Below are 20,079 nucleotides of genomic sequence, written 5' to 3'. Positions count from 1 at the left end.
ATTAAACCTATAGAGAACTTTTGGTAATATCGCCATTTTGATGATGTTAGTTCTGCCTATCCATGAACAGGGTATATTTTTCCATCTTCTAAGATCTTCTTCTATTTCTCTCTTTAGAGTTCTGTAGTTTTCATTGTATAAGTCTTTCACCTCTTTTGTTAGGTTGATTCCCAAGTATTTTATTTTTTTTAAGATATTGTGAATGGAGTGGTTGTCCTCATTTCCATTTCAGAGGATTTGTCGCTGATATACAGGAATGCCTTTGATTTATGCGTGTTGATTTTATATCCTGCCACTTTGCTGAATTCATTTATTAGCTCTAATAGTTTCTTTGTAGAGCCTTTTGGGTCTGCTAGGTATAGAATCATGTCATCTGCAAATAGTGATAATTTAAGTTCTTCTTTTCCTATTTTTATGCCTTTAATTTCTTTCATCTGTCTAATTGCTCTGGCCAGTGTTTCGAGAACTATGTTGAACAGAAGTGGAGAGAGAGGGCATCCCTGTCTTGTTCCAGATTTTAGAGGGAATGCCTTCAGTTTTTCTCCATTCAGAATGATGCTAGCCTGAGGCTTAGCATAGATAGCTTTTACAATATTGAGGTATGTTCCTGTTATCCCTAGTTTTTCTAGAGTTTTGAACATAAAGGGATGCTGTACTTTGTTGAATGCTTTTTCTTCATCTATCGAGATGATCATATGGTTCTTATCTTTAAGTCTATTGATGTGGTGAATAACATTTATTGATTTCCGTATATTGAACCAGCCTTGCATCCCAGGGATGAGTCCTACTTGATCATGGTGCACAATTTTTTTGATATGTTTTTGTATCCGATTCACCAGAATTTTATTGAGGATTTTTGCATCTAGATTCATTAGAGATATTGGTCTGTAGTTTTCTTTCTTTGAAGTATCTTTGTCTGGTTTAGGAATCAGGGTGATGTTGGCCTCGTAGAATGAATTTGGAAGTTCTCCCTCTTTTTCTATTTCCTGGAATAGCTTGAAAAGTATTGGTATTAGTTCTTCTTTAAAGGTTTTGTAAAACTCTGCTGTATACCCATCCGGTCCTGGGCTTTTCTTAGTTGGTAGTCTTTTGATGGCTTCTTCTATTTCCTCAATTGATAGTGGTCTGTTTAGGTTGTCTATATCCTCCTGACTCAATCTGGGTAGATCATATGACTTAAGAAATTTATTGATGCCTTCACTATCTTCTATTTTATTGGAGTATAAGGATTCAAAATAATTTCTAATTATCTTCTGTATTTCTGAAGTGTCTGTTGTGATATTGCCTTTTTCATCCCATATGCTAGTAATTTGAGTTCTCTCTCTTCTTCTCTTCGTTAGCATGGCTAAGGGTCTGTCAATCTTATTTATTTTTTCAAAGAACCAACTTTCAGTTTTGTCAATTTTTTCAATTGTTTCTTTTGTTTAAAAAAACGAATTGTTGGATATGTTGGTTTGTAATCCCTCATTTTGGTAGCAATTTGTCACACCTACCTCTTCATGTCTCTTAATGCTCCTCTATACTGCACTCTCAGTTTAGAGGCTACAGTTATTCCATTGCATATCTATGTTACAATATATATAATAGTCAAGCTCCTAGTTTTAAAAACTTACTATTAATATTGCAAAACCACCCATTCCTATTTTCTTAAGTAAACTTCTCAACCTATAATCATTGAATTCAAAAAGCAAAAACAGTTCTTAAATTTTTATAGTACTATTTTTATGTCATTTTATTGATGCATTATCCTAGTATAACTATAACTATAATTTGGCCAATATTGTTCCCCAGTATTTCTCCTTTACTTCCCCTCCCCCAGCCCCAAGGCCCCTGCTCCCTTTCTTCTACTTTACTGTCTCCTCTTGATTTTCATGAGATCCCCCTCCCCTGCCACCTTTCTTTGTCTTTTTCCTCCCTGTCTTCCACATATGAGAGAAAGCATATGACTCTAACTTTCTGTGTTTGGTTTATTTCACTTAACATAATGTTCTCAAGTTCTATCAATTTCCCTACAATTGACATAATCTATTCTTCCTGGCTGAAACACACACACGTGTGTGTGTGTGTGTGTGTGTGTGTGTATGTCCATTTTCTTTATTCATTCATCCATTGACAGATACCCAGGCTGGTTTCATAACTTGGCTATTGTGAATTGTGCTACTATAAACATGGGTATGCATATATCACTATAGTGTTCTTACTTTAATTCTTTAGGATAATTACCATGGAGTTGTATATTGGGTCAAATGGTAGTTCCATTCCTAGTTTTTTGAGGAACCTCCATACTGATTATCATGGTGGTTGTAATAATTTACAATCCCACCAACAGTGTAAAAGTGTTTCTTTTTCTCCACATCCTCTCCAACATTTGTTATTGTTTGTATTCTTGATGACTGCCATTCTAACTGAAATGAAATGCAATATGTGTAATTTTTATTTTCATTTCTCAAATTGCTAATGATATTGAACACTTTTTCATGTATTTGTTGGCCATTTGTGTTTCTTCTTTTGAGAAGCATCTGTTCGGTTCTTTGTCCATTTTTTAATTGGGTTATCATGGGAGAGGGGGTTGGGGCAAAGTTTTTTGAGTTCTCTATATATTCTGGTTATTAATTTTCTGTCAGAAGAGTAGTGAGCAAATATTTTTTCGCATTCTGTAGGCTCTCTCTTCACATTCTTGATTGTTTCCTGTGCTGTTGTAGCACTATAAGAAGAAGCTTTGTTAATGGTTTCTCAGATCCCAGACTCCTTTGCTATGTGTGCCCCATTTAAATATTGACCATGCTAAACTGTGACTGCTCCCCTAAAAGATGATGACCTCTCCGATACCAGTACTATTTATTGTGTGTTTTCTCTCTTAGACTCATTGTAGGGTCTGGGGCATGGTGGGCTCATGGAGATGAAAATCAAAACTAACATTCATTAAGTAGTTCCCAAGATTCAGGGCACAGTGACACCAAAGAAGAATGTTACCACCATTCCCATTTCACAAATGAGGAAACCTAGACTTAAGAGAGGTAAATACTTGTGCAGAACTACGCAGCTGGTTATACTGCAAACAAATGTTGAATGAATAACAATAAAAGTAACATTGCAAACCTGATGGTCAATATTAATAATTATGACATGATATATTTGAAGAACTTCTTTTGCTTGACTTGAAGTCATCAAATTAGCCTGCATTGATCTTTAGATTTCTCTTAACAACTTCTTCCTTCATCAGCTCTGCCTCCATATCCTTCATCACCAGTTCCTTTCCCTAATTCAAGTTATAACATGAATAAGCATCAGAGCAACCTGGATGTTTTGTTAAAACATATTGCTAACTTCCACCTCCATTCTGAGTTTCTAATACAGAAGGCCTAGGGAGGCCAGAGAATCTGGATTTAAAAGTCTTAAGATTATTAAAGTCTTAAGATCTTTACCACAGATCTTAAGACTAAGGCTGCTGGCCCAGGGATCAGTTTTGAAAACCTTTAGAGTCTAGTGGACTGACTGCTCTACCTCATTGGCAGTGTTTGTATTATACTACTTGAGGTTACCTCTGCCATCTTTGCATTTTTCTGGAAAGCACAGTCTACCTGTACCTTCATGTGTGAAAAGAGATCCCTTGCTATAATCAGACCCTTCGGTTTAGCCAATGGTTGACCTAGTGAGGCAAGACATGCTTTGAACTGGGAGTAAAATATTTGGCTTCTATATCCAGACCCACCTGGCTTTATCTTCTCTGCCCTGAGAGAGCAGGATAGCATCGATTTCTGAGGACCCCTGCTCTCAGAATTTGTTTCCTCTTTAATGTGTATTCAAGCAGCTAACTCATCAGGCAAAATAATAAGTATATGGCCCTAGCATTGTAAGTTCCTTCCTGACCATGTGGTGGGCCACTATTTTAAAAAGCCATATTCATTCATTCTCATTTTCTGCTGGTGGGATTTAACAAACCCTACCTGCCTTCAATTATATTACTGAATCAGTTGTTCTTTTTATTACTTTTCCTTAAGATTCTTTTACCCTGTGTGGAATGAGAAAATCCTTTTAGGGGAACATTATTTAATGTAATCATGCTGAGATTTTTTATTGTTTATATGAAATACCTATATCAATAAACAGTAACACACATTAAAGGCTAATGAAGGGTAAAAAGATTTTTTTATCTCTGTCACTTGTAACTAATTTTTTACCTCAGAGTAAATCCAATGAGGCCTGTTAGAAAAGTGGCTGAGCACTGCCAAATGCCCCTGCAGATCCATGGAGTAAGAACAAATGTAGTATTCCTACTCATAGTTTAGGGGCCCAGTGATAGTGTAGTGACAGGGAGAGTGGCCCCAAGGGCTTTAGGTCCTATGAGTACAAACACTGGACCCTGTTGTCCTGGAGGAAAAGCTCTGAAGGAAATAATTCATATCTCATTCTATCCCAACTAATCTCAGCCTCATTACACTGAAGACCAACTACCCAACAAGCTTCCTTTTTGATTGGCTGAATAGAGGGTAAAGTTATAACCCAACATAGTTTATTTATAGATTCTTTTAAATGAATATTTTTAAAATAAAATAAACATTTGACAAAGGCCTTTTTTGGATCCAAAATACTTTTCTTTGCCCCTAGATTGGGAAAGGGGTACATGAAACCTTAAGTTCTATGTCTAATTTAAACCACTAGGGTAAGAGGACTTTCTGATTGGGGAAGTCATCATGGTTTTTTTGGTGCTGTAGATGAAATCTTGTCTTCCCTGGAATTTATTTGGAGCATGGATAAAATCAGGAAGCAGTTTTCCACCACCTTGCCCAGCAAGGGGACAGATTTCCCATTCTTCCTCTCAATTCTGTTCGAGTTTATGAAATCTCTGCTTCCTTCTAGGTGGAAGCCGAGCTGATTGACAAGCTGGACAGCATGGTATCAGAGGGGAAAGGCGATGAAAGCTACAGGGAGCTCTTCAGCCTTCTGTAAGCAGCTCTAGCCCCAGGTGTTCCATGTTGGGGGAGGGAATAAAGCAGGCTAATGAAGGGAGGAGATTAGACCTGCACTGGGCAGGCTGCCAAAGTTGGGTATCAGGAGAGACTCTATTGTTCCTGGTGGTAGCAGTGCTTACCTCTTTCAACAAGAAAGCAAGCTTTCTCAGGGATTGCCATGTTACTGAAGAGCTATGAAAACACAATAACTGAGCACCTGGATTTGCTCAGGAAAAGGATCATTGTATATCTCATAATATGCACTGTATCCATTTGAGCAAACATATCATGAGAAGTCAATCATAGTTTAGGTCTTGACACTGGCATTGTGGGAGGTGGGGGTTCTCTTCTTAAAAAGGGACTCCATGCAGGGTACAATGGTACACACCTATAATTCCAGCTACTTGGAAAACTGAAGCAGGAGAATCACAAGTTTGAGGCCATTCTGGACAACTTAGACCTTGTCTCAAAATAAAAAATTTTAAAAAGGGCTAGAACTGTAGCTCAGTGGTAGAGTAACTTGCCTAATGTATAGGAGGCCCTGGGTTCAATCTTCAGTACCACACACACAAAAAGAAGGATTCTATTTTCCCTCCTTCGTAAGATATTAGTCAGTTTGAAAAACACTGCAATGGGCTCTTAAACATGTCACCCACCGCCATCCCCAGGCTAATTTCCCTGTTTGTGAAATTAGGTGGTTATATTAAATAATGCCAATGCTGTCCCAGGTCCATTGTTTCATGGCTTCTGTCTTGAATTGACTGGAGGCCAACAGGCCTTAGAGGACTTGCCAAGGGCTAAGATCAAAGAAGGAACTCAGAAACTGCCCTCCCATGTAATAGTGATGTTGTATTTCCTTTAAAAAATGAAATCTAAGCTCTAGAATATTCTCCCATCTTATTCATCATTTCCAGATTTGAAACTTTGTCTTAGTACCATTTTTAAGACTAACCTCTAAAGTATTTTCCTGTGATAATATTGAATGTTTACTTAGAACTTTACAGTTTAAAAATATATGGATATTTCTCATTTTACTAGATCCTCACAACACACCTGATATGTGGGCAGGGCAGAGATTATCCTCCTTGCCACTTTAGAAGTGATGAACTGGATTCAGGGAAGTGCCAGTATGTCCTCAGTTACCTGACTAGTAAAAGGCACCTCTAGAAAGAAGACCCAGATTTTCCAGTTTCAAGAAGGGGAAATCTCTCTGCTGTATCCTGCCCATATTGTTCATTTACCATAAGATAAAGTGTGAATTTATTTGACATTTAAATAATAATAATCTATGAAAATGAATTCATCCTTTAGTATTTCTCTTTTAACTGAAGGTACATTTTTTAATTGTGGAAGAAATCTCTTCCTGGGTCACTAGAAAATGACTTTACAACAAAGGAAAAAGTAATAACCACAAAAAAAAGAATATCACACACACACACACACACACAATCCACTATTATTAATTACCTGACCAAATAGTGTTTGCAAAGCATTTTAAAATCAGTCTGAGAATTGATGGCCATGGATAAAATAGAGCAGCATTTCTAGTTTGTGTTTTGGAAAGATGTTTATAGATATACTTGGGGGGGGGGAGTGAATCGTGGTCTAACTAGTTTAGAAAATATTCAATTAAACAAAATGAATAAGCCTCTTTATTAAAGGTCCTCTCAAACTCTTAATGTGCAGAAAGGTGTGAAAAATCTACAAAAGGAGAGTGTAGTGACCAGCATTTCCCATGCTTGTGCATTCACAGGACCCCTCTTCCTGTCCAAGATAGCAGAGCTCTGTATAATGGTTTGAAAATGCTAGTATACTGGCCTTGTTCACACAATTCATAGGCCCCCAGTCAGTGGTTTCGACTTCTCTCTCTAACAACAAGGATCATGTGGGAAACCCTCACTTTCCCCAATGTCCTGGCCCAAGCTAATACTCTGTGCAGAGAGTGTCATCACTGTAGCAGAGCCACGGTGTGGATTTTAGTCCCCAGTGATTATCCCTAATTGGGCCAGCCATTCCAGGCGACTTTCATAAGCTTAGAGAGCAATAAAGGAATCAGGAATAGAGTTATATGCTGTAAAAACCTGGAGCTGGACTTGTTATTGCAGCAAGCAAAAAGTTTAGGTTATCATCCTCTAGAAAAGACTTGGAACTCCAGAAGAGCTGAAAGCCAGGTGTTTTGGAGAATCCAGAGGCTTCCTGAGATGATAAAAGAGGGAGCTATCAAAACACAAAAAGACCTGAGTATTAAGACTTGGGTATTAATCTGGCACATTTTGCTTAGGCGTACTCCTAATTATGGGGATAGCTCCTGGACTTGTTCACTCTCCCTTATACTGAGACACCCAATGCTACTGGGGAATCTTTCCCTTGATGTACATAAAGAAGTTGATTTCTATGTTTGCTGAAGATAGCTCTGGGCAGCAATAGAGACAGTGAGCCAATTGGTAGAGCAAGGATTATCCCTCTATGGGCCCTTACTCAGCTTCTCCTTGAGAAGAAACCTCATAGCATAGCTTAAGGGGACTGGGGCTTTCCTCACTTATAACTCAGTGGCATCCTTAGGAACACATACATGGAAATGAGAGATGTGTTCATTTTTTGCTGCCAATCCAATAACTTCCTTGTCTTTGCTTTCTGCTGCATGGAGTAGAACCCAGCTATTTGGGCCCTACCCCAGGTAAGACTATGGTGTGGTAAGTCTGCTGCCTCCAGATCCATCATAGCCCTCACAGACTCTTGAATCTCATTCTTGTGTTCAGAAAAAGCTCATGAATTGTGTTTCATTCCTCTCCACCAATAGCCTGCTGGAGAAGGTTGAACAGGAAACATGGCGAGAGACAGGTATTTCCTTTGTGACCTCAGTAACCCGCCTCATGGAACGCCTTCTTGACTACAGGTATTTTCTCAGGCATCTGCCTGATCTCTTTCAGGATACTCTCTCCTTCAAGGGCATTCCCTTGACCTTAAAACTGAAACTGTGTGCCCTTCATGGAGAAGACTGTTCTGGTATCCGGTAGCATCGCCATTAGGTCTGATGACGAGGAACAGAGACTTCTCCCAGGAGTAGGCAAGACTTCCTGAAGCCCCCTCTAAAATGTGGGTTCACGTATCCAGGAGGTATCCCAGGGATCTGCAATCATCTCACCTTTCATCCAGAAATGTCAAGGCTCAGATGAATAGGCACAGCAAGAAGGAAGAGAAAAGCTATCTCCAGAGCAAGGCAGAGAACTGCTATAATTCCTTAGTGCAGACCCTCCTCAGATTCATATGTCACATGGTATCAATATATGACCCAGGAGGACTTTGAGTTGCTTTTCCAGGCACTGGGGACCTCCCTTTTACATGCCTACATTTTCTGCTTAAAGTAAATCTATTTATATCCCCTGATCCTAGACATGAGAGGAAACAACCTGTGAGCTCTGATCTTTATACTATGTTCAGGCCGAGAGTTTGTGTGAAATTAGTTACTCCATAAAAGCCTATCTTCCCAGTCACCTTATAGCTTTTGAATTAGTCCAAAGTAAAATGAAATGACTATTACAGCCTTAATTATTCTTTCAGTAGTGTTCAAGTGGTGGCTACGGGTACCTTTTGAGAGCCAAGAAGATGATGAGGAATGGATAGGAATGATAAATAAACAAAAGCTGGTTCCAATGAAAAGTGCTATGAGATACCAAAGGGTAGCATTTTAACCTATTGATCAAGAAATGAGAGAGTTTGGGCCATCTCCAGTTGCTGCTGAAGTAGAAGGTGCTGGTGAAGAAGACTCAGGTCCAGTGTACTGGTCTGGCTATAGAAATGAAATTCCTGAAAAATGTGTTCACATCCTGAGTATCCCCTCTTTCTGTAGCACAGCTAAGATTTGGCCTATTTTTCCTGGGACTGACAAAGTCAAAGGCAACCTTTTTGGGACCCCTTTTAGAATAAGGATTTCCTTTCTCATGACAGGTCCTCAGCCTTTTCTCTACCTGCCATCAGACAGGGAAGAGAGATGGGCAAATTTCATCATCTCCCCCTTGTTGCAGCACTTACGTTGGCCTTATTCACTGTGGTTTACCATAAGGAAAAGAAATTAATTTCTTCAGTTTCCCAGCCTACTTCTATCTGGCTGTTTGATTTTCTTAATTACCCTCTACAAGGAACTAAAATTCTGGCCAAAACCAATTTTATTCTTCATTATTTTTTATCTCAATGGTTGTACCTACAAAACAAGTCCTCAGTCTTTCACATGACATCAGATGCCCTTCTTGAACTGGCCTTTGCCCAACTCACAAGCCCAACTCCTTCCAGTCCCCAGTATTCACATTCCAAATCCCATCCTCTCTTCATTGTTCCTTGTCAACATAGAAGGAAACGCCATGATGTTTATGTTGGCTCCCATCTACTGAAAATCTACCATGTTAGTGCTTTATATGCATTGTCTCTAATCCCATTAACATCCCTAAAGGGTGGTCCTTAGGGTGGTCCTTCTTCTTACGAATGAGGACACAACAATGGGAAGGGATATTTTCAGAAGTTGAACACAAATCTAGCTGACTCAAGAACCATGCTAAAAAAAAGAAAGAAAATGGAACCACCATTTGACCCGCCTATCCCTCTCCTTGGCCTTTACCCAAGGACATAAAAACAGCATACTACAGGGACACAGCCACATCAATGTTTATAGCAGCACAATTCACAATAGCTGAACTGTGGAACCAACCTAGATGCCCTTCAGTAGATGAATGGATTTTTTAAATGTGACATATATACACAATGGAATATTATTCAGCAGTAAAAGAGAATAAAATCATGGCATTTGCAGGTAAATGGATGGCTTTGGAGAAGATAATGCTAAGTGAAGTTAGCCAATCCCCAAAAAAAAAAAAAAAACAAATGCTGAATATTTTCTCTGATACAAGGAGGCTGACTCATAGTGGGGTAGAGAGGAGCTGCATGGGAGGAAAAGATGAACTCTAGATAGAGCAGAGATATGAAAAATTGTCCTATATATGTGTAATAAGAATTGTAATACATTCTGCTGTCGTTTTTTTTAAAAAAATGGTTTAAAAAAAAAAGCTTCAGTGATGCCATCTGTATAAATAGACTTACTTCAAGCAGAGAATGTAGGCATGAAAAAGGGAGGTCCCCAGTCCCTGGAAAAGCAACTCAAAGTTCTCTTGGGTCATGTATTAGTACCAGGTGACATATGAATCCGATCTTCCTGCTCAGGAGATGAAGCAGGAAGATCACAAATTCAAAAACAGCCTCAGCAACTTATTGAGACTGTGTCTCAAAATAAAATAAAAAGGAATGGTGATGTAGCTTGGTGGTAAAGTACCCCTGGGTTCAATCCCCAGTCCAAAAAAAATGAGTTTGATTCTCCTCATCCATGTTGTCACCACTCATATTTTTTCCATCAGAATTCTCTACATGCTATATCCTTTCCTAAGAGAGTCTTCCAACCCAACCCATCCCCATAAAAAAGGTTTTTCCAAGCTAAAAGCTCACCTGGCATTCAGTACATACCTTGTTGATTATCAGTTATCACAGAAAGAGCCAACTCCTTAAAGACAAGAGCCTTGTCCATTTTCCCCTGTTCACCTACATGGAGATTGCCTCTGGCAGGTACATAGTAAATAATGATTGATAAGATGAATTCACTAGGAAGGCCAGGCAGAAACCAAGAAAATCTTTCCTTCTGCTCCAGTACAGTTTAGTTCAATAAGAATTTGTTAAGAAAACGAATATTGAAAATTTAAAATTTACATATATTGATTACAAATATTATAAATGGGTTATATTCCTGAACTTCAGTGTGAGGCTTAATTTTAGACTGGCAAATATCCTCGTATATTCAGAGGAGTGACTCTTCAGCTTTTATATTAATGTCTTTAACTTTTATGTGAATCCAAGACGCTATCAGTGAGATATAAAGATACTTATTGGTTGCACCCATGTTTCCCAGGTTGGGAAGAAGAACCCTAGAAGGGTTTTCTTAGAAATAGACATACAGGTTTTCCAAGCCCTAGAGTCTCTAAGTAGAACACCTACCTGCAATTGGTAACTGGAGTTTATGGAACCTTCCTTTCCTAGGCCCCTCCAATTGCAGTAGGAACACCCTGGCAACTGATCTAGACCTCAGCAAACAGGTGCACATGGGTGCACCTGTTGCCTCAGCAGCCTCCTTCAAGAGGTTCTTCCTTACACTCCAGAAAAAGAGATAAAGGGAAAACATTAGCTGCATCCAAGTCAAATACATTAAAAGCTATCTTCTTTATTGATGAGCCATACAGAAGTGATACAAAATCACTCAAAAAAGAAGATGCTGCTGTCAACAGTGCAAGAAAGGCTGGGATGTAGTTCAGTGGTAGAGTACTTACCAGGCATGTGCAAGGCCCTAGGTTCAGTGCCCAGCACCACAAAAATAAGAAAGAGAAAGAGATGCTTGATATTGAAATGCAGGTGGTTGTGGAGCACAAAGATATATAGGAAGGCCCTGATATCACAGTGGCATGAATTTTCAATATTTCTTCCTTTCAAAGTAGCCATGTCAGAGTCTTCCCTCTGTGTTCTGGGAAGGTAAGGAGAACTGGGTTTGCCAAATAACCATACAGAGATTCAGTGACTCTGGCTGTGTGTACAGGAGGCTTCTTTCTGGATTCACCAGTCTGGTGCTCACTGCCCTTCATCTCCTTATGCCAGGCTTCTGTTCCTTCCCAGACAAGCCTGGCTGTGACTAGTCCCCTATCTCCTTTGGGAAGAATCCTTCTCAGTGTTCCCATTGTTCTGTCTACAGGCCAACACTGACCCTTGCTACACCCAGACCCTCTAGGTGTGAATGTAGCCCAACCCCAGCTAATGCTGTCTCTGAATCAGAAAGAAGCAGCAGGCCTGTTCCTTCTAGTGAGATATGGTTCCAAAGACTAGTACATTGAGCAAAGACCATAGGTAGAAATGCCAATTATGTGGTGAGCCCATTAGCCATGCCGTGATTGCTATGGCCACAGGGTTCTAAAGCTAGACCCTTGAGTAGAGGGCTTAGCTTCTATTTACTATCCAAAAAATAAAACTTTCCTTTTAAGGAGAGTTCTATGCCTCCTTTTGGGGGGACTGACATGTCATTCTGTGCCAAGAATGTTGGCAGGTGCTACTTAGTGCCTTTGATATAGCATCTGGACTCTGCACTCTGCCACCAGAACAAGAATCTCAGTAGAACAGAGATATTTGAGCCCAAAGAAGTGGATGCAAAGCTTAGAGGGAGCTCACAGTACAGTACTCGTTCGTGATTTCTGTTGGAAGGCATCCTAATCTGAGATTTGGTTATGATGATGACCCAGTGTTACTGTAATTTTTTTATGTATTGTTTCAGTAGTTCTGCTTCATTTCATAGGTATTTATCTTTGTTCTCCCTTCCAGGGACTGCATGAAAGGAGAGGAGACAGAGAATAAAAAGATCGGCTGCACTGTTAACCTGATGGTGAGAGGACACTAGCTCTTCCTCCTGTCTGTCTAGTGGGAGTTTCTATCCTACACTGATTATCTTGGCCTTCTATAATACAATGGCTGAAGATTTAAGTCAGGGTATCAACTCTGTTACTGGGAGGCCTGAACCAGATACTTTCCCACTTGGGGAAGGAATGAAATTAGCTTTGCTTTGGACAGAGCTCTAATTTGGCCTCTTTGCAAGGTCCCACCAACCATGACATACCCTGTTCCCAGTCTGCCCTAATCCCTAATCTGCTGTGGGGCTCTTCCTCTTTCACAACACTCAGGACTCCCACAATCCACCAATTCCATCCCCAGCAAGTGTTCCTTCTGCCTGGTCCTTTCCTTTCCTAGTGCTATCTAACTCCAGGACCTTTTCTCCCAGTATACTCTGGGCTCTGGATAGCTACCTGGAACTCAGGTGTGGCCTCCATAGATAGCAGACTTTCTCATTTGATGTGTATTTCCTTCTCACAGAACTTTTACAAGTCTGAGATTAACAAAGAAGAAATGTATATCCGCTATATCCATAAGCTTTGTGACATGCACTTACAGGCTGAAAACTACACAGGTGAGTAGGGAGAGGGAAGAGCCATGCCTTCCTATGAGAACATACTGGCAAGATATGCACAGCTAACAGATAAAGTCTCCAGGTTGATCTCAGAAGAAATGAGGGGGATTGTGCTGTGCCTTCACCTCACTCCTTTCCCTCGGCTCCTTTGTGGCAAGTGATGGAGACAAAGAAAGCAAAACTTCCACCTGCGCCTCCTTGCCATGGCCTCCTCTACCAAAGGCTGTTCTATTCTCTTTCTTTTCTACCCATCCCTCTGAGACCTCAAGGGTGACTTCCAGATTCTGATATACCAGGTTCAGAGCATCTTGAGCTGTCACTCTTCATGAACAGAATCTTTCTTAAGCCCTTCAAAGTTGAAGCTAAATGAGATTGTAACAAAGTCATAGCCGCTAACTCTGAGACTTCCAGAACACATTGGGAGATCTGCCTTGCAGTCTAGGTGCTTCCCTGCAACTGCACAGCAGTCCCACACTGAGCTCCCAATGGAGGGTATGGAGAGTGTTGATATGACTTCTTAATAGGCCAAACAAGGACCCTTTCATTATTTATAATTTAATCCAAAATGTCTGTCACATTGTTGACTAAGAACCACTCTGAGTAAGGAATGTGTGTGTATGCATTTGTGTACTATCTAATCACCTTGTACTATAGTATCCCCACAGAATAGCCATCTTTTCCACTATATCTTAGCCCTTAGACTGTAGAACCTGAATTTATATGATATTTAAGGAAATATGAATTCTTCTTATCTGCAAACAATGCTAAAATTTGATAAATTGGTAAAAACAGAGAACCTTCCTTTCTTACCTCTAGATGTTAGAGTGTTTGGCATAGATACCACATTTTCTGGTAGCACAACTTGACAAAAATTACATCTAAAATGACTGGGGTCTGCTTGGGAGGCTGTGTGAGGAAGATTGTGAGTTCAAGGCCATCCTGGGCAACATAACAAGACCCCATCTCAAAATAAAAATTAGCCAAGTATTTTTTATTGATTTTTTAAAAAAATAAATGACAGCAGAATGCATTACAATTCTTATTACACATATACAACATAATATTTTATATCTGTATATAAAGTATGTTGACACCAATTCGTGTCTTCATACATGTACTTTGGATAATGATGTCCATCACATTCCACCATCCTTGCTAATACCCTGCCCCCTCCCTTTACCTCCCACCCCTCTGCCCAATCTAGAATTCATCTATTCCTCCCATGCTCCCCCTCCCTACCCCACTATAAGTCAGCCTCCTTATATCAGAGAAAACATTCAGCATTTGTTCTTTTGGGATTGTCTAACTTCACTTAGCATTATCTTCTCCAACGCCATCCATTTACCTGCAAATGCCAAGATTTTATTCTTTTTTATTGCTGAGTAAAATTCCAAACATATCCAGAATAGTACTTTGAAGAAATGTGCAAACAAGGCCCCTGGCCTTGAGCTGGGCTTCACAGAGATGTCTACATGTTTAAGATACAAGAAGTTACCAACTGGACTCCATGGTAACAGCTGGCAGGGGGAGACTAGACAGGGGAGAAGAAGCTCTCCCCTTCTCAGGTGTTGTCCTCGAAGGGTTAACATGCCCAGAACAGTGAGAGAAAAAGCTGCTTTTATGTGAACTTCTGCAGACCATGAATTTCTGAGCCCCTCCCCTTACATGCTTGGTATAAAACTCTGAAACTACCTGAACTCGGGGTTCAGGGGATTAATTCATTACAGCAAAAGCCGTGTCCTATATATGCCACATTTTTTAATCCATTCATCCACTGAAGGGCATCTAGGTTGGCTCCACAGTTTAGCTATTGTGAATTGTGATGCTATAAACATTGATGTGGCTGTGTTCCTGTAGTATTCTGTTTTTAAGTCCTTTGGGTATAATCCAAGGAGAGGGATAGCTGGGTCAAATGGTGATTTCATTCAGCTTTCCAAGGAATCTCCATACTGCTTTCCACATTGGCTGCCCGAATTTGCAGTCCCACCAGCAATGTATGAATATACCTTTTTCCCCACATCCTCGCCAACACTTATTGTTGTTTGTCTTCATAATAGCTGCCATTCTGACTGGAGTGAGATGATATCTTAGAGTAGTTTTGATTTGCATTTCTCTGATTGCTAGAGATGATGAGCATGTTTTCATATATTTGTTGATTGATTGTATATCCTCTTCTGAGAAGTGCCTATTCAGGTCCTTGGCCCATTTGTTGATTGTGTTGTTTTTTTCAGTGCTTAGCTTTTTTTTTTTTTTTAAGAATAATATCATTTATTCTCTGTTTTTTTAAGAAAGAAATAAACAATAAGTAATAGCCTTTCCACTTTCAGAAGAAATAATCGTTAAAAAGTAATTTAAGAAGCACTCAAATGTATCTATTTTTATCTAAAACCATGGCATGATACTCCTATATGTAGAATATTTAGAAAACATTTACAAGAATTAAGACTGTAGATACTGACACTAAATTTTTTTTATTAGTTGCTCATGACAAGTTCTTTATATACTCTAGAGATTAGTGCTCTATCTGATGTGTGAGGGGTAAAAAATTGCTCCTAGGATGTAGGCTCTCTGTTCACCTCACAGATTATTTCTTTTGCTGGGAAGAAACTTTTTAGTTTGATTCCATCCCATTTATTGATTCTTAGTTTTAATTCTTGCGCTATAGGAGTCTTATTAAGAAAGTTGGGGCCTAATCCCACATAATGAAGATTAGGGCCTACTTTTTCTTCTATTAGATGCAGAGTCTCTGGTTTAATTCCTAAGTCCTTGATCCACTTTGAGTTGAGTTTTGAGCATGGTGAGAGATAGGGGTTTAATTTCATTTTGTTGCATATGGATTTCCAGTTTTTCCAGCACCATTTTTTTCTGAAGAGGCTATCTTTTCTCCAATGCATGTTTTTGGCATCTTTGTCTAATATAAGATAATTGTAATTTTGAGGGTTAGTCTCTGTGTCCTCTATTCTGTACCATTGGTCTACCGGCCTGTTTTGGTGCCAATACCATGCTGGTTTTGTTACTATTATGAGCCAAGTTTTCTATACTCTGCATCCTCTTCCATCCATGATCCCAGCAACCTTCTAAAAGGGCAGTGAAGAGAAATATTTTTATAATTTCCATGAGTCAAAAGAGGCATTTGCTAAACTCCTCAGGGACTAGACCATGACTAGGAGGCTGGCTCAGGGATCTGGATAAAAAGGTACTAAGCCTTTTCTTTAGTGGCTCCTGGAATGACATCAGAAAAAATATAGATGGGGAAAAAATTTTCACAGAGTTCCCTGAGCTACAAAGGGAGGCCCTGATGCCACAGAGATAAAAGGCTCCTTGGTACCCACAGAGAAAAGGCTTCCCCACCCTGTGAGGAGCTATGTGCATTCCTCACAAGAGGTTTCAATGGTAGCAGGCACAGGCAAATAGGCAAGGATAAGGAGGAACCTAGAAAGTGGCCACAGGCAAGTGGGCTTCACTACCTGGAAGTGGGTACAAGTTTATTAAAAATAAGATTCTTCATAATTATGGGAAGCAGGATCGAGTAGGGCCTTTAAGCTAGGCAGAAGCTAGAACTAATTAATTTACCAGCTTAGAATTACCCACTAAACGTGAGAAAATAGAATAGGAAAGAAAGATGATATAATGAGGACCCTGAACAGTGGCTATAATTCAGTGTTATTCATCTCTCGAAACTTAGGCAACCATACTACTTAGCTGCTGTTTCTTTTTAAAAATGTAACTCTCCCTAATTGTTTCACATACAGAATCAGTTGTTGCCAGACCTCCACTCTGGGTTCATTGTTAACTTAGGTTCCTCCAGGAATGGAACCTCTGGCTCCAGGCCCATCTCACAATTAATATCATTCGCACTCCTACTCTTTGGCCCTTTTGGAAATGTTAATGATGAGAGAAAAGGAGTCAGTCACAAGACTATGCTGAGGGTAGAAAATGGAGCTAGAGACATTGAAGGTGGCTTAGGGAAAAGTGAAGGAAGCCTTAGTTGGTGTTTATCCAATAGTTCTGAGAGGATTGGAAAGAAAGCTGTATTGAGTTGACCAAACAGGAACTCAAGAGCTCTCTGATATATCAGTGTCACCTGAAGCAGGATAACCTGTGCATAGACTCTCAGGTAGCTGAGCCATTCTTTATTTTTTTATCTGGAGCCCAGAACAGGTGACCAGGCCTTGGGAGGAAGTTATCTACCAGGATCTCTGGCTCCTTCATGCTGGGCAGCCCTACTGTCTCACATTGGTATCCAGTGTCCCTGACCTGGGCTGCATGTGCCTTGCCCTGGTATTCTGCTCAGCATGGACCTCTGGCACCAGGCTTCTCCTAGACCCCGAAAGGAAACCCTGAGCCTCCATGCTGCCTGTTTCCACAGAGGCTGCATTCACCCTACTCCTTTACTGTGAGCTGCTGCAATGGGAGGACCGGCCACTACGGGAGTTCCTGCACTACCCATCTCAAACAGAATGGCAACGAAAAGAGGGACTGTGCCGGAAGATCATCCACTACTTCAACAAAGGCAAGGTAGGTATCCTTAGGCAGGCATTTTATCCCCTCATCTGCCTCTGTGACACATGACATCTTGACACTATAGGGTAGGCAGCAGCTGCAGAGGAGGGATGAGTGGCTAGGTACCCATGTATGTTCATCAGATTTGAAAGAAGCATTATTTTTCTCCAGAGGGAAAAAAACAACAGCTTAATTCTATGTCTTGGAAGCCAATTCCAAATTGTAGGAGTAAGAGACAACCCCACATACCAGCTTTTGCACATCTATAAATACTAATGCTCCTACATCAGAAGTTTTTGGAACCTGTGTTATATATATTTGAAGACTCTCTGTGTTATATATACTTGAAGAATTAATGTGGCTTTTTAATTTGCTGCTTAAGAAAATGTAAACAGTAAAAATGAATGGATGGTAACCATAGCCAAAGGAGTCCTGCACTGTCTGTTGTTGGTATAAGTTCTTGTCTTTAATTTCCTTTACCTACAGTCTGGTCTTCTCTCATATTGGGGTTATTCTAAATTAAACTTGCTTCTGGTTGAACTGTCAGTGCTGATTCAGGCTTCTTTGGGGCATCCTGGCCATCCTGATCCCATCTCTGGTAGAGCTTCTCATGAGGCCCTCTGAATACCTACTGTTGGGTGCCCTGGATAGACGGGTATATATAACTCTGTTGAAATTGTTCTCTCATTACTCAGCTTTGAGCACATTTTAAAATTTGAAATAGGATCCATCAAAGGAACTATAGTGGCTAAGCTCCTGTCTCAAACAAATAGAAACTAGTGTTATAAAATGAATTTTTTTCACCACCAGAAAGAAAGATTTAAATATTAATGGCTTTTACCCATAAATCAGAAAACATTTTTCATTTTTATATAACACTGAATGCTTCTATATCAAAAATATTCACTAAGAAAATATTCACCCATACAAAGTACACTACTGAAGCAAGAACCTTTCCAAAATTGCAGAAGATTTTGTGCCCATAAGAGAGGCTCTTGCTCTGCTCTCAGTCAACCTACATACCTGGTTTACCATGCTAACTCAAAGCCTCTTCCCCTTCTGGGGTCCAGGACCTGACTTAGGGTCCCTCAGTGGCACACTTGTGGGCATGTCTTCCTGGCACCAGCCAACTGGAGCTACTAATACCCACATAACCAGCGCAAGCCCTCCTGGCCCAGAAGGAAGGTGATAAGCATGGTATTAGTATGTATGTGCTTTAGTTTATTATTAATTCCCCTCTTTTCTTTCCATGGGCACAGAATGCAGAGTGGAGAATTATCCTGTTTTTATTGAGCTTGCTGATGGGACCTTTGAGCATTAATGGCCCCCTTCTTCATTCCACACTATAGTAGCACATAGGAAAGCAGTATTAATATGCAGTAAGGAGTAAAGCACAAAACCTGACTAAGTACAATAAATGGACAGGAAGAAGAAAAGGACTAGCAAGTTCTATAAGCCACCTTCTTGGGTATTTCCCTACTCCATCCAGCAACTCTACCTTTGGTATAAATCACTCAGTGAACCTTTCCATGAGCTCATCCTCCAAGGGGCATTTACCAGGTCTATTCTCTTAGTCTTGTACACAAAGTCCACCCTCTCTCTTCTTGTACCTCAGCTTCCAGTGGAATCAGGCCCTGAGGTTAACCAGTTCTTAAAAGCATTCAGTTTTTAATGGCTCCAGAAAAGCAAAACCTGCCATTATAGGAAAAATGCTCCTGTGGGGAAGGGATGTTGGTACCCAGAGAAAAGCCACCTTGGACAACAGGAGAACAGAAAAAGAAAGAGTAAGGGAAAGCTACTGGTGTAGAAGGTCTAGCCCTCAGCACTGCTAACACACCCTACCTCATAAGTCAGGCCTGCACTGAATTTTTTAAATATTTTTTAGTTATAAATGGACATAATGCCTTTATTTAATTTATTTATTTTTATGTGGTACTGAGGACTGAACCCAGGGCTTCACATATGTAAGGCGAGCACTCTACCACTGAGCTACAACCCCAACCCTGCACTGAATTTTCTTGAACATATTTCCAGCATCTCCGCTGTCTGCTTTAAATAGATAAACCAATCTCCTTTGGTTCCATGTTCATTTTCTAGATACCCAAGAGACTCATGACCATAGCCTAGTCTGACCATTCTCAGACTAGGCTAGAGTGAGGTTAACCTAGGAACTTGCTCCAAGGCAGGAGAGCAAACTGTCCCAGTCAAACAAGGAGACAGGGAAAACTTCAAAGAGACAGGGTACAAACAGAGTGAAGTTTCAAGAAGGAGGATCAGGTGTGAAAATGGGAGTTGGTTCTTCATCTTCAGGTAGAGGGAACAGACAGAAGAAGCCAGACAGAGGTCTCTCGCCTCTATTTGTCAGGCACAGAGACCATCAGAATTAAGCCAATCATCTTGGGCAGGAGAAGCTTGAGCTCTCCTGTTTGAGGATTCACTTATGGCCTGCAATCCTCTGAAGTAATGACTTATGCTAAAATATTATGTATGGGGCTAAGGCTGTAGCTCAGTGGTAAAGTGCTCACCTCGCATGTGTGAGGCACTGGGTTCAATCCTCAGCACCACATAAAAATAAATAAAGATACT

At 40.2% G+C, this 20,079-nt stretch overlaps 1 protein-coding gene across 8 annotated transcripts in view; it reads left to right on the top strand.

Moving 5' to 3' along the window:
* Nucleotides 1–20,079, top strand: part of Dock3 (dedicator of cytokinesis 3) — a 680,226-nt gene that overhangs the window by 631,258 nt on the left and 28,889 nt on the right. For 7 of the 8 annotated variants that reach the window (XM_058574836.1, XM_058574835.1, XM_058574838.1 and 4 more), the window contains 6 exons: nucleotides 4,861–4,946; nucleotides 7,603–7,629; nucleotides 7,753–7,848; nucleotides 12,351–12,411; nucleotides 12,897–12,990; nucleotides 17,360–17,508. In XM_058574836.1, coding sequence (XP_058430819.1) covers nucleotides 4,861–4,946; nucleotides 7,603–7,629; nucleotides 7,753–7,848; nucleotides 12,351–12,411; nucleotides 12,897–12,990; nucleotides 17,360–17,508 — 513 coding nt within the window. The remainder of the gene's footprint in view (nucleotides 1–4,860; nucleotides 4,947–7,602; nucleotides 7,630–7,752; nucleotides 7,849–12,350; nucleotides 12,412–12,896; nucleotides 12,991–17,359; nucleotides 17,509–20,079) is intronic. The other variant, XM_058574833.1, reaches the window with a different exon arrangement.

Source organism: Marmota monax, unplaced genomic scaffold (genome assembly GCF_021218885.2).
Source record: "Marmota monax isolate L192 unplaced genomic scaffold, Marmota_monax_Labrador192_F-V1.1 WCK01_AAM20220418_F8-fsc00022, whole genome shotgun sequence".
NCBI classification, from domain to species: Eukaryota; Metazoa; Chordata; class Mammalia; order Rodentia; family Sciuridae; genus Marmota; species Marmota monax.
Note: the sequence above shows the minus strand (reverse complement) of the source record. Positions and strands in the feature narration are given on the sequence as shown.